Genomic DNA, 15,306 nt, shown 5'->3' with positions numbered 1-15,306 from the left:
CCAAAGCACCCTGTTTAAAACATAAATCTGCCCTATCCTGAAGATAGGGCATGCACAATTCTTCCCATTGGTTCCTCCTTACCATTAAATCCAACCAATACATTTTTTTATTTTAAAATAGAGTAAATTCAAGACCTGAATGTGTCAGAGATTTTCTAACAAAACCTCAATACTGTGGGAATTGTACAACCAACTCTTTTTAGCTGAAGCTGCAAGAACAGAAAGGGCATTATCAATCAATCTTAATCGCTTCCTGTTATTAGGTTGATCCTAGCAAGAGTACTCTGATCTTTTTCTGTCCAGAGGGGGAGGAGTCAGGCTCTTACTTTGCAGTCACTTGAAATTTTTTACTGAAACCAAGACTAACATATAAAAAAACAGGTTAAATTGATAAGGGAAGTAAAACAGAATAAATACCAAGCAACAATGGACATGTTATTTGATATTAGGGCAGATGTTAGGTACAGTGCAGATAAAAGGAAATTAAAACAGACAATATGGGTTACCAGGACAACAGAGCAACCTCAACAAACTTCTTTGGCTCATTTGAATTAAAGCTGAGAGATACAAATCTCGCAAGACAGCCTTCAGTCTGCCCTTAAGGCTTCTTCCACGGAGGACATATCTGAAACACCTCACTGCAAGGCGCCTGGGGCAAGTATGGCCAGATGACTGAACCACTTCGGCATGCTTCCAGAAATGCCCAGAAGCACCGACTTAATGCTGATATCTTCCAGTATAACTTTCCGTCTCTGCCGTTGAAGGTCAGTTTAGTCACGTTTTCTGCAGTTTGTTTTATTATCTCATTCTTTTGGATGTTCAGAGCTTATGATCCTGGGTAAGGCCATAACTGGATCCACACATAAATCTGCCCTCTATCTTGATCTTGAGTCATTTTTCACCAAAGTATATTATCTGTTGCACTGGAGATGCCCCATTCTTCTCAGTTTCTTGCTTCAATCCACCCCCACCTCCAAATAAAAAGAAAAAACAATTGTAGTGGTTCTTTTCCAAAACAGAACCAACAGGCATACATCTGTCCTTCTCCTTTTACCAGCTTCATATCTAACTGTGTGAAAATTTGGTGCAGTTTCAATAAGGAAGATCTCTCTCATCTTCAGGTACTCTGGGTTGCGGATTCTTCATTCCACACATCACTCATCAATTGGTCTTCATTCTGAGCCAATAGCTGTGGTGCTCACTTTCTCCATATCCAATCACAATCAAAATCCTGCCTTTAAAGTCTTAAGGCCCGTACACACCGTGACGAATTACGCGAACGATATTCGCTGACGTTTAACGCCTCATGACTAAACAAAGGGCACCAATGTGAGTGTGCATACCGACGCGAAAAACGCCACGCGTAAAAGCGTCATTTTGCCAGCAAAGAAGATAGACGCCAAGTAGCATCTACACTCCTCCCTGGACCAACCGTGGGCCGGGTGGGTGGCTGCCTGGAGTGCAGAGAGGGTCTCCCTTGAGGGGTCCTGGCTCGTACCTGGGGTTGGGGCGGGGGGATGCCCGGAACTCCTGGGTGGTGATGGGGTGCTCGTCTGGGGCTATGGGTGCCCTTCTCGGGTGGGGCCCTGCGTTGGGCTCTTCCGGCGCGGTGGGGGGGCTGCTCTCCTGGTTGGGCTGGGGCGGCGCTCTCTTTCCCCGTGCTTCCCTGTTCTCTGGCTCTGGGGGCCTCGCAGCGGTCCTGCTGGTCCTGGCCTGGGTGGCGGATTTGGTCGCCCGGGGGGCGGTTGTCCCCTGCCTGCTGCCGTGTGGCGTTGGGGGGTTCCGGCTGCCGCTGGTGCTGCGGCGGGGGTCTGGGTGTGGGGGTGGCTGGGAGCTCCTACTCCTTCTTTTCACATTCCACCATCCATTTTAGAAGAACATAAACACTCACCTGAGCACAGGTGTTAGCTCACCTTTGCACTAATAGTTTGCATGTGACAATGACATGTGGACATTTTTGCAGCTAGCAGGTGTGTCGATAACATTTCAGTGTGTGTTTGGCCCAGATCCTAACCACCAAAGACTCCGAATCATTTCATGCAGAAATTTCTGTTTTACTGTAAAATATTTCAATCACATTTTTAAGGTCTCTCCCTATTGAAATGCCAATTCGATGTATTGCTAATTAAAAGTACTATTTGTAAATTAGGTCACTGCACTTCAAACTCTTTATTTGGGTATGCATGAAATAGTAACTATCTTACCTCAGGTCTGCAAAACACATGAAGACTTACGACTCACTCTTTCCTGTTCTTGGATGAAGAGCTGATAGAAGCATAAAAAACATGGTCTGACAAAAACACAAAAACTCCGCAATCTCCTCAGGTTTTACTTAATTTTAAATAGATATTTCTTACTATAATGTCTATATTCCAATTATTCTCAAATTATTGTTTATGTTAAATACAGGCATTTCAAACTAAATTGTCCGATTGTCAATATTTAACCAGAAAATGGACTAATAGATCAGTTAGACTTTTCAAGGCTTAAATCAAACTGGAATTAAAACCTTGAATCACTGCCTCGTATATTGATTACGTTTAAACAGTTTGCAGTTTCATTCATTTTCAAAGACAGCCAAAAAAAGATAACATTTTAATTGCAAAGCAGAAGTTTAAAATTGTTTTAGTAAAAAGGCATCTAGTGGTGACTTACATTTAAGAATACACTAACTCTAGTATACAACTATTTGCTCCAATTTTTCAGCGCAATGATCTCTAAGAGTTCAGGTTTAGGTTTCAAATGAGAAAGAAAAAATGGCAAGAAATTTCAGATTCCACTTCTTTTTCTTTGTTCAGTTTTGTTTTGTTGTCTTTTAGGTGTGATTGGTTGTTGTCTTGGAAACAGTCAAATGGAAATTATTCTAAAGCAGGGGTGCTCATTACGTCGATTGCGATCGACCGGTCGATCTTCAAGGACAAGAGAGTAGATCGCGGGCCAGAAAAGATTAAAAAAGAAAAAAAAGAAAAAAGTACTTCTTAAAAATCCACCAGCCAATCAAAATACTCACCGACAAGGAACAGGACTTGATTGACATGTAGATTGGCCAATCGGACATCCTCTGATACATACGTCACTGCACATGCGTGTTTAAATGCACTGAGCGCAAACTCTGTCATCAGGAAGTCTCTTCTGCCCCGCGGGACGTCAAATCACCGGCAGAAGATCACTCCGGACAACCCGAGTGTTAATTGAAGCCGTCCAGCGTGTCTCTTCCTGCTATCAGCTCTGGAGTTTTCGCCCGATAAACACAAGCTCATCAAGGAAGCTGTTTTTCACGTAGCACGCGCTTCGTACGGAGCCAGCAGCAGCGCCTTTGAAAAGCCACGCTCCCCCTATTGCACGGTTTACAGCAGAGCATGACATACGGTGGTCGCTGCTTTCTGTCTTTGTAATAAAACGCCTCATCTATTAATAAAAAAGTATCTTTATATAATCTCACTGTGTAGTTTTTAATCATCAGTACATAAACAATAATGTTCAAATAAACATGTAACAAACATGTAATATATATATATATATATATATATATATATATATATATATATATATAATAATATAATATATAATATATATATATATATATATATATATATATATATACATACATACATACATACACACACACACACACACACACACACACACACACGTATATTTTATAGGTAGATCTTCAAGACATTGTCGATTCAAAAGAAGCTCACATGCCAAAAAAGTGTGAGCACCCTTGTTCTATAGGCCTTTGACAACTTTAACTAGTAAATCCTAAAATACTAAGAAAAGCACAAATCTAACTTCAACTTGAAAAAATATAGACAACAAAAATAAAATTGAAAGATCCGAATGAGCCCTGATTTAATAATTGGGTTTCTGTGATACTTTGGTTGTGTACAGTCCCTCCACTCAACATTTTTACGTTCCCATCAGCCCCATTAGGTACCATTGGTAGAATTCCACATGCCCATCATTAAGAAATCTGCTGCACTCCAGAAGGGAAACCGTGCCAGGACTGCTGTGTGAAGAATTTCATCCACGTGTTCAAGAGATTCTTTGCTCGTTCCAGCTTTAAATTTTCTGTCTGTTCATTAGTCTGCCTGACATCACAAAGATAGATTTACTTTTTTTTAATGTTTGCTCTAACAAGTTCTTGTTTCACCTGTTCAATAGAGCTAGTTTCATTGTCTTGAACTGTGCTCCTTCTGGCTGCAAAGTGGTTTGTCAGACACTGATATTGTCTGTAATTCTGTGGGAAAAAATGTAACTTAAGATCTTTTTATTATCAATAACCTGATATTTTTTGCCTATTTATTATAAATCTACTTGAGAAAAAAATAGGTTAACCCTCCTGTTATGTTCCGGGTCAAATTGACCCGTTTTAAAGTTTGAACATCTAGGAAAAATAGTTAAAAGTATTTTTTCAGCATGAAACTTCTTCTGCTTGCCTTAATTAGCGTAATCAACATATATTATGAAAATGGTTCATCTCACATATATGCAGCCCCCCTCCCTGCATGTTTATATCACATAGATGATGTTCGGGTCAATTTGACCCGGCATTCAAATTGGAGGTACAAGGATGTCTTATAATTATTAGTTTTCCTTTATTTGCACCTGTGAGACATATTTCAACCCAATCACACACATAGACACACACACACACACACACAGGTGCATAGGTGTTATGACTTTTGGCAGGAACCATTTATGTTCTCGCGGGAAAACTCAACCCACATTCAGTGGACACTCAACAGGGGAGGGTCAAAACATATAAAAGATTCTCTGCATGGGAGTCCTTCCAACATTACACAGGCAGACCTTTAGAAAATGAGCAGCAGAAGCAGAAAGATGACAGTCCTGGAGGCTCTGGTAGTCATCACTGATCATGATCAGAAGAAGACTATCTTGAGCTAAATTCTGATTCTAATGATTCTGATTTTGAACCAGATGAGGGAATTGCTATTCTTTTTCCTCCAAGCAAGACATTCATATCAAAGAATGGTGAAATACATTGGTCTTCATCCCCAAATATGCGTCAGACAAACCTGTCTGCAGAAAACATAATAAAGACAGTGCCAGGGCCCACTAGGATGGCAGTGACCATGTCAATTCATTCAATCTAATTCAATTCAACTCAATTTAATTTTATTTGTATAGCCCAGATTCACAACTGTTGTCTCGATGGGCTTCGTATCGGTAATTGAAAAAGTAAAACATAAAATAAAAAGGATCATGAATACATAGAATTCAATAGGAAAAAAATAAATTAAACTAACTAAACAGACTAAACTAAAAGCTAATCCATGCCCTTAGATCCCCCTTCGTGGTAAGGAAAAACTCCTAATAAAAAAAACGGATTCCGGAAAAAACTAAGAAACCTCAGGGGTGTCCACATGAAGGATGGATCCTCCCCCAGGAGGGACAGGTGATCTACAAGAACTCATAAAGAGGAATTAGTTTATCTAACCCTACAACTACATATTTAAAGTCCAGCAGACGAGCTTCATCCAGATGGAGTTGGGGGGATGGCCGGGGGCGCGAGATGAGCCGGAGACAGGATCTAGGTCAAGACAAGCATGACCTGTGCGAAATGTACAAAATTAATTTGCACAAAGCACAGTGTAATGACTGGACACTCTTGTGCTGTATATATGCACAGACACACACACACAAGTTCATATTGGGATTGCTCATCTGTTGTATTGTGATTTTGTTTTTTTCTGGTTCACAGTGCATGTATGTAAAACAAAATTTCAAGATTATGTTTCAATGTTATTTAAAACTATTTTATTTTATATGTTAGTCTTTCAAAAGTAATGCAGTAGTGAAAAATAAAATAAAAAGTTAGAACATGTATATTTTTAAGAAAAACAAGTGAATTATTTGATAATTGAACCACTACCTGTTAGAGGTAAGGAACACCATTTCACTAGGTTTTTGAAAGAATTATTGTTAATGGAGTTAGTGATGATATATTCACACTGCTTGTTAAGATTTTTTGGGTTTCAGACATTTTTAAATTAATAAAGCATGCACCGGGTCAAATTGACCCGGGAACATCATCTCTGTTCCTCACAAATGAACATAACAGGAGGGTTAAAGTAAACTATGTTTAAACAAAACATGGTTTCAAAAATTAAAAAAAACTTTTAAAAAATAACATGTATTTGTTTGATCCAATTCATTTGGCCCTATTTTTAAGTAAATTGAAGTAAAATGTACTGGATAAATTTCTGCATTTAGTAAGATGCAGGTTTTAAAACTAAAACAAAAAAGTTTTTTATGGGAACATTTTGGGCACTAATGAACTCAAACTTAGTTTTTTTCTTTTGGTATTTTCTAGTTGCACAGTTGAAATGTATTCATCGGTAGCTTTCTAAATGCTCGCCTTTGATTAGATATTAATAAATTAATACAGTCTGGTGAGTTTCACAATGTTGAAACAGCTTTACACCTGCAGAGCATATTGTCAAAGCATTAATTGTTTTTGCCACTTGGGGGCAGTGTAACATGTGTCTTGCTGGTCCTTTGGCTTCAAAAAAGTTCCAACGGACTAACATTTCATACTTTTTACCGGAGAAGTTGTTGTCTCCCTTTTGTGATACAAGATAACATGTTTCTTTTTGACATCTAAATGATCCATTTGTGGTCTTTTTTTATTCTTGGTACACTGAGTGATTTTTTTAATTCCAAAAAAATAAATAAAATAAAACATGAAATCAAATTTGTATTTTATTTATTACATGTAACCAAGAAAAATACCACTTGATATCAAACACATGTAATCAATTATTCAATTAAAATAATAGAAAATTTACATTCAGCACATGTATTTTCATATGCAGGACTATACTAACAAAGTACTTTAACCCTTGTGCTATCCTATGGGGTCAAGATGACCATTGATGTGTTATCCCTACCATGACAAAGGGGGATAAAGGTGGAGAGGATTTCATGTAATCCATGGAGATCACAAATCATTGAAGAAAAAGGGCTGAGCGCTCAGTCTTGTGGGGTCTAGACGACCCAATGTCAAAGTGCCTAGGATAGCACAAGGGGTATACAAGGTTACATTTACATGTGAATATCTAATATAAAATTTAATAAATTGCTGAATAAAGAACACAAACATATACATAAGCTTGCATATATTCATATACAACTTTGGGTGTTATTCACACTAAAATGTGCTAAAATGTCTATTTCCTGTTCTTTATGCCATAGGAGTTGCTTTACATTCCTATAACTTGATAGTTAATCTGTGCAATCATTAGCCTCTTTCCTGGTTTGTGATAACTCCATCCCTGGAGATGACCCTGGCAAGCAAACCCTGCAGCCAATGAACATGAGGAATGCCCTGCGGAAAGAGCGATTGAAAAACCCGTACAAAAACGGATTCAGGGATGAGTTTATATATCCCAGCCAGAGAAAAATATCCCAAACAACCACTTCAGTAGTGTATCCAATGAATGGATCTACAATGTTGAGAGTAAAAAAAGGCATCCAGAAAATGAGGAAAACTCCCATGATAATACCTAAAGTTTTTGCAGCCTTTCTTTCTCTCCTCATAGTGATGCGGTGCCGTCTTTTCTTGCTGGAGTCTTTGCCAACACCGGCAGCCATCTGACTTTCCATGGCGCTGATCTGCAGAGCCTGTCTTTTTGCAGCTTTAAATATCTTCCAGTAGGCTACTAGCATGATGGCCATGGGCAAGTAAAAGGCTACTAAAGAGGCCATGACAGCATAAATACGACTGACTAAGAAAACGCATAAATCCTCAGGGATTAGGATGTCTACACCAGCAATGTGGAGATCAAGCATTATAGGGCCAAAAGAAATGAGCATCGGGACAGCCCAGCAAATGGTTATGAGGAGAGCCACTCTGCTTTGAGACATCTTTAAGGAGTAAATTAGGGGGTTGCAGACTGCATAAAAGCGGTCAAATGCAATGCAGCTGAGGTGGAAAATTGAAGCAGTACACAACATGACATCCAGGCTGGAGTGGAGCTTACAGAAGAGGGAGCCAAAGTACCAGCATCCCTCCACGGTTCGGATCATACTGTACGGCATCACAACAAGGCCAACAAAGCAGTCAGCCACTGCAAGTGACATGACAAAGCAGTTCGTGGGGGACTGCAGCTGCTTGAAATAGGCAATCGACAAGACAACCAGGAAGTTTCCCACAACCGTGGAGACAATACCAATGGTGAAGAAGCTGTACAAAAAAATGCGGGAGAACTGGTTCCTCATTGTGGTGCAGGACTCAAGTTCCGATCTGTTGGTATATTCGCCCCAATCCAGGCTGCTGTTGTCCATAGTCAGATGAAACCTGTCCAACACACACATCCAGTTAGAAAATATAAGGTTGGTGCCAGTGAAGCCTTTAGAGGCAGCTTAAAACACTTTTCCAAAGTTAACTGACAGCAAAGTGCTTTACAAACCAGTCTAAAGTAGAGATTCACCTGATGATTCATCGCAGGTTTATAACTTGTTTTTAAAATTGTATTTGGAGCCCATTACCAGAAGAGAGTGTCTGAGGGTTTACCAGCTCTGAATCACAAATTATTGTACTTTGTTTTATGATAATATTCTTTTGTATCTTTAAATACTTTCTTTAAAATTCACATCTTGCCAACTGTGAACAGTGTAAGCGCTTCAGTTTTTAATATTATTTAATACTGCTTTAGGAAGGTTTTTTTTTTAAATAAATAATTAGTCAATGTGTATTATTTAAAAGATTATTATATATTTAAGATGATAAAAAAAGGGTTGGAGGTCACCTGTGAGTTTTGGCCCAGAGCAGGGGTCTACTACCAAACACCAACTGCTCTAATTTCTTACTGATCAAAACCCAGCGAGAGCCGTAAAGGTCCACCTCAACATAAAAAAAAAAAAAAAAAAAAAAAACGTTGTTTTTCTGGCCATTAAGATATTCATTTCTAAAGAGTAATTTTTTAAATATTGACAATAATTGAACTATAGTGATAAATAAATATAGTTTTCCCTTAAGTTATTTTTGCAGCACATCAAGGTCCTTTCAAAATAAAATACACCCCGTGTCAAGTAAGATCCTCCTGCTGCTGTAGATTGACTTGAATTAAAAATACAAAAAAGTCAAGTCAAACGTGACATTTTCAGTCATTATGGCTCTGGTGTATTTTCATTATTTTTCTCTTTTTACTTTCAAATATAAACATAACAACATTGGTTTACAATCCAATTTATTTTGAGAATAATACATGTAAAGGCAATTTCTATATTTCAAGAACTTTGCCTCTGAACAGCAACTAGACACTGTTGAGCAGCAGAATATTAGAATATGTGCTTTGTACTTCTTTTAATAATAAACCACTCAGACAGTAGATCAAACCTTTAACCAATATTGAAAATCCATAACACATGTATTTTGTCATTAAGAGCCAAAGAGCTACGATGGAGGGATAAAAGAGTGTGGCTCTAGAACCACAGGTTGCAGACCTCTACACAAACTCTGACAGCGTACCTTTGACTTATCCTCAAACACAGGAGCTGACTTGATCAGATTCTTTATATTTGCATCATTGCTGCAATTCCAAAATATAGGAAGTAATATCTATAGTGGATAGACTTGTACCTTTGGAGATGTGCAGTAGCTCTTTATTACTTGTCTTCAGAACGCCTATTACAAGTACAAAAGAGATTTGGCAAACTGAGCAATTTTAAACTGTTTACTGGATTTCTATATAATTCTAATAGGTTTTTTGGAGTCCTGAATATGTGTGTGTGTGTGTGTGAAAAATTGCTTTACATTGCACATTAAGGTGAGTCACATAACTAGATCTAATTCTTTGTGCCAGTGAAGTGAGCAGATGTTTCAGCTAACATGGAAAAGATTTTAATGAACACCACAGGGACAGTGCAGTGTTGACGGGAAACTTAAAAGAAGAAGAGAATAACAAATTGTCTTTTTATACTTTGTCTCTTGACTTACTGCCAAAGGCAATCAGTATCAAAGAAAAATTTTTTTTGACTGATTCAAACCCATTTCTTTGCAATAGTTATTAACAATAGCTACAATAATACGCCATGTTTTTGGGATAAAATTTATTTTGTGCTGGAGCTTCCATTTACGGTATTTAAAATGTATTGTGATTGCAGAACTTTTGTTTATTTTGTATCAGAAGGGCCACATCACATAGGATGTTATTGAATCAATCTATTTACAAAGCGCTTCATTTTTTGGTGAACAATTTTGAATGTTTAAAGAATACCACATAACTTTTATTTTATTTTTTTCTTAACTTGTAATGTAAATTAAATCTTATTTTAAAGAATTTCTCACAGATATTTTGCTTGAGCACTCTTAAATGGGATGAAAAGAAATAAAAAGATAGATGACCCAGAAGATCTGACAACTAGCAAGTCAAAAAGCCAAACAACTAAGTAGACTTAAGAGCAATTAAGTGAAATAGAAACAGCTGAGGATAATTACAAATTAAACCTAGTGTGTCTGAGGAATAGAAAACAGAACTATTCTGATCACCGCAAATCTTAATGAAATCCATTATTCGAAATACAAAATTGCTTCCTTTCTTGCTTTGTTTCATTTTGTGGGTTTTTTGAAATTACGTTTAATTAATTACTCTAGATCTTGAGAAAATAGCTTTTTATTTATTGCTAACAGGAAAGTCAAGGAGGAATCACCTTTGCCATTCACTGTTGCAAACAAAGGGTTATTTTTCCTGTTCATGTCCTTGTCATTAATCATTCACGTAACAAGAACAAACAAACAAAAATTATATATATATATATATATATATATATATATATATATTATATATATATATATATATATATATATATATATATATATAAAATTCACAATTGTGTTTTAAAAAGGAGCTTAATCCTTTTGCAACATTGTCGAACTGTATTCCAACAGGCATAGAAATGTCAAATCTCACTGTTTCATTTGATGCAATGCAGAAATAGAATGATGCTTAAACAGAAATAAGAGTAGTACACAAGATATTTAGAGAAATTGATAATTTTGTTACAGCAAACCGAAAGCTCCACAGAAAGCACGTCGCTAAATAATATGGTCATGTTTTTTCTCAAAGAAGCTACCAAAAATATGTGTTACTGGTGATATCTAAACAAAACCCACTTTTTTAACTATCTTTTAAGATAACATTAAATTGAGAAGTTTAGTCAGGTAAATAGAGAAACCCTTGAATCTCTGAGACATACCTGATCCAAAAAGAGGTGGCTGTATGTTGTTGTGAGTGTACCATAAAGCAGTTCCAGGGAGCGTGGTTTTGGATGAGGTGAAGCGATGAGAGAGGTGGGAGGTAATGAGTGCATGCAACAATACCCCTGGTAATGAAATACAGTTTGGTGCCAACTCCCCTTTAAGTGATTTTTAATAACTGAAGCAATGAGGGAGGTTAACATTTTCACTTTGTTTTGGTAAAATAAACTATTGTAAATTGCACAAAATAATTTTAAAAAAGTAACGTTGTTGAAGTTCAACTTTGATCTACCGGATGATAAACAAAAAACATGAACACATTATTTTTTACCATATGCAGCTTCTCACACTGTAAAAATAAAAAGTCCTGAACAACTCAACAAAAAGGGTTTCAAACCTTTACAACAGAATGTGAGAAAAATAAATATTGTATTTCCTCACATTGTGATATTGAGTAAATATTTAAAAAACTTATTCTATTATGGAGTTTCCCAAATTTTTACCAACAATGTGTGGATAGTGAAAAGTATCTTCTTCTCAACAGCCAGCCTCTTAAAAATTAAGGTCAAAACAGCAGTTTATTTATTTATTTTCTTTCTTTTTTATTCAAAAGGTTTTTAATGATAGGCTGTATCCTACATACAGTATGTTTGTTGTTTGTGCAAAGTTGTAGATTTTTAACAAAGGGTAATAGGAAATTGCTAAACTCTGAAACCAGCCTCCTGTGGTCACATGAAGTACTGCAACTTTTGGTACTTCAACTTTGCCTATAAGTTAAGGAAAACAGAAGGTGGGGGGCTTGGTTGTACCCAAAAACGCTTGTAGGTCGAAAGTGGTGTCAAATGCTCTTCAAAAATGTACAGTGCTTTGCAAAACCATTTAACCCTTGGATTTTTGTCTCTTTTGTTGTTTTCATAAATCACTCGTGATCAATAAAATTAGTCTTTCCTCACACAAAAATGTACTGGAAAAAATCATTCTATGTCAATGTAAAAACAGATTTCTACAAAGTAATGTCAGTGAAACAAAAATATTTTCAAATTTCACATTTATTTGTTTGTAGGATAAACCGCTTGAGATGTGTCATCTCATTTTCAAGGTGGTCCTCGACATACAACAAAACAACCAATTACCAAGACAGAGACAGTTGAGCAAACTTTACATATATCAAAAACAATGAAAAACTGAAAATGTACAAGACAATGAACACGCACACATACACACGCACTGACAAACACACAGACATTTATTACACCTCTTAGCAGTTAGTTTAAGGGGAAGGGGATAAAAAAGCAGGAAAGATATCAAATCCAATCAAAAACAGTTAAATGAGGGTTGAAGATGTTCTAAACAGGCATTTTCAAATGCAAAGAATAAGGTTAAAGAGCGAATGGATGGAGGAAGATATTTCCAGTCAGAGGATGTTTTGTCCTAAAATAAATATTTTTCTATTTCATTCTAAATATGACATGAAATATAATTGTTTGCATAATAATTCACCCTCTTTGGTGAGAGGGTCTAATTCAATTGAAGTCTATCCAGTTAGTGCCATTAGTCTCACACTTTAACTTTATTTCACCCACACCTCCTGATCTTTGTTGTGGGTGTGTCCCAAGTGAGTGAGTTATAAAACACCAGTGCAAGTAAGAGACTTGTAAGACCCCTAAGACCCCTACGACTACTTTGAAGGAGTTACAAGCTTTAGCTGCTGAGATGGGAGAGACTGTGCATGTAGCCTCTGCTGCCTGGGTTCTTCACTGGTCAAAGCTTTATTTGAGAATGGCAATGAGAAAGCCACTGTTGAAGAAAATACATATTAGAAGTGGACAAAAGGCATGTGGAAGACTCCATGATCAAGTGGAAGAGGATTCTTTGGTCTGATGAGCCAAAAATTAAGCTATTTGGCCTTCAAAAAAGACAGTATCTTTGGCAAAAAGCAAACAATGCACATAATCAAAAATACACTATCCCCACTGTGAAGCACGGTGGTGGCAGCATCATGCGGTGGGGACGTTTCTCAGCAGCAGGCCATCGAAGGCTTGTAAAGTTAGAGGGTAGAATGTATATTGCAAAACATACTGAAATGGAGGACAGTATTTTTTGGTCTGCAAGAGAACTACGGCCTATTTTCCAGCAAGACAATGATGCAAAGCATACTGCAAAAGCTACACACAAATAGTTTAAAAGGAATCAGGTAAATGTTCTGTAGTGGTAGAATTAAGCCCAGACTTAAATCCCATAGAGAATCTGTGGCAGGACTTGAAAAGGCATGTTCATGCCCAGTATCCCTGCAACCTGACAGAAGTTGAGTAGTTTTACAAAGATGAATGGAACAAAATTCTAGTGTGCACATTTACAAGAGTGATTAAGACTTATCCACAAAGACTTATTGCTGGTATTGCAGCCAAACATGCATCTACTAAATACTGACTTGAAGGGGTTGAATACTTGTGCAAACAATTATATTTCATTTTATATTTTTGTTTCATTGACATTACTTAGTAGAATTCTGTTTACACATTGACATAAAAGTTTTTTTTGTAGTACATTTTTGTGTGAGGAAAGACAAATGTTGTTGACCATGAGTGGTTTATAAAAGCAACTAGAGCTACAAACATCCACGGGGATGAATACTCTTGCAAGACACTGTATAAGTCAATGTCATTGCCTATTTAAGTTTTTCGATTTTATAATTGTAATGACATTAAAACAGTGAACTTTTATTTCTGAGATAATCAGGCTTCTTCTATTTTCATGTGATTTTACACCGATAGCTGGGATGATAACATGTTACATTTCTGCCAGCAGATTGTCAAAAATCTAAAGGACAATTCTGAAACAACTCCAAGGTTATTTGTCATGGCAACCGTGTGAGTAACTTTCTACCCACATGTAAAACAGCAATTAGTGTCTATCCCTTGTATGCAATAGAGCACAGCCAACGCTGCAGAGCTACAGTATCTTGGGTATGGGCCAGTGACAGGCGTACTTGAAGTGTGGCGGATGTGTTCTAATTAAACATGGGGGAAATTTTAATGAGGGGTGCAATAGAAAGCCTAATAACTGATGTTTTATCTGACCACTCATTCATATGTGTAATGAAATGGTCCTTTACAGACTGCTGCACATCTGCTCTTTTGTTTATAAAATGGACAACAGTGATTTAGGCATGACTAAATTGATCAATCTAATTTGATTACTTATTGCATTACCATTAGTGCATTTTTTGACTCTTGTTAATTTTAACCCTAGGGATGGAACAAAGCAAGAAAGTCATTTTGTTTAGCAAAATGTATAATTATTATCATTGTTCTACATTCCTATCTGCTTTACGGAAGTGGAAAAAAATGTTCTGAAGAACATAATTGATAATCAGTGGTATTCTTTTTTAACTTTGTAGTCTTTAAATTATACAAACATGTGCCCAGGTGCTGACTTCTCCTTATGGATCAGTGGACTTGTAGATAATAAAACAAAACTCACTTGTAATCTGTCACGATCTGACCAAAAAAAAGATTTTTTACAGTGATTCAGCTCAAATCAGCTTGAAGGTGGTCCAACTTCATTCCAAATCCTGTCCAGGTTCAACCCACCTGCTATTTCTGTGTATTATTGCGATCACTTCAGCAAAGCTTTAGATAAAGGTATGGTTCCTGTCAGGTCATTTTTGTGGACATACATACATAAAACTATAATGAAAAAAATATTTAAAAAATAGCTCACATAATTTTATTTCAGTTAGACAACTCTTGCAGTAAAGAACATGTATTCCATATTTCTTTTAGTTTGGCAGAAGATTTATTCCATATTTCTTTCCATTTGGCATAAGGCTCTGTTCAGATACAAAACAAAGATAAACAAAGATCTCCATAGAAAACTTTGGGTATTAAACTTTCTGCTATGTTTGACCCGGCACCATTGACCATACGGCCGCTCTAGTTCTAGAACAGCGCCACGAAGGGAACACACTATCTAGTGGATCTGCTATGTGTGACCCCGGCACCATTGACCGTTGGGCAGCTCCCGTTCGAGTACAGCGCCACGAAGGGAACATACTATCTAGATAGAAGAGAAAAAGA

At 37.0% G+C, this 15,306-nt stretch overlaps 1 protein-coding gene across 1 annotated transcript; it reads right to left on the bottom strand.

Moving 5' to 3' along the window:
• Window positions 1-7,151: 7,151 nt before the first annotated feature.
• LOC101158667 (trace amine-associated receptor 1-like) lies at window positions 7,152-9,158 on the bottom strand. Its single transcript, XM_004085509.3, has one exon. The coding sequence runs from the start codon at window positions 8,341-8,343 to the stop codon at window positions 7,252-7,254; it is 1,092 nt and encodes a 363-aa protein (XP_004085557.3). The 5' UTR covers window positions 8,344-9,158; the 3' UTR covers window positions 7,152-7,251.
• Between the last annotated feature and the right edge of the window lie 6,148 nt (window positions 9,159-15,306).

The sequence above is a fragment of the Oryzias latipes genome, chromosome 1 (genome assembly GCF_002234675.1).
Source record: "Oryzias latipes chromosome 1, ASM223467v1".
NCBI classification, from domain to species: Eukaryota; Metazoa; Chordata; class Actinopteri; order Beloniformes; family Adrianichthyidae; genus Oryzias; species Oryzias latipes.
Note: the sequence above shows the minus strand (reverse complement) of the source record. Positions and strands in the feature narration are given on the sequence as shown.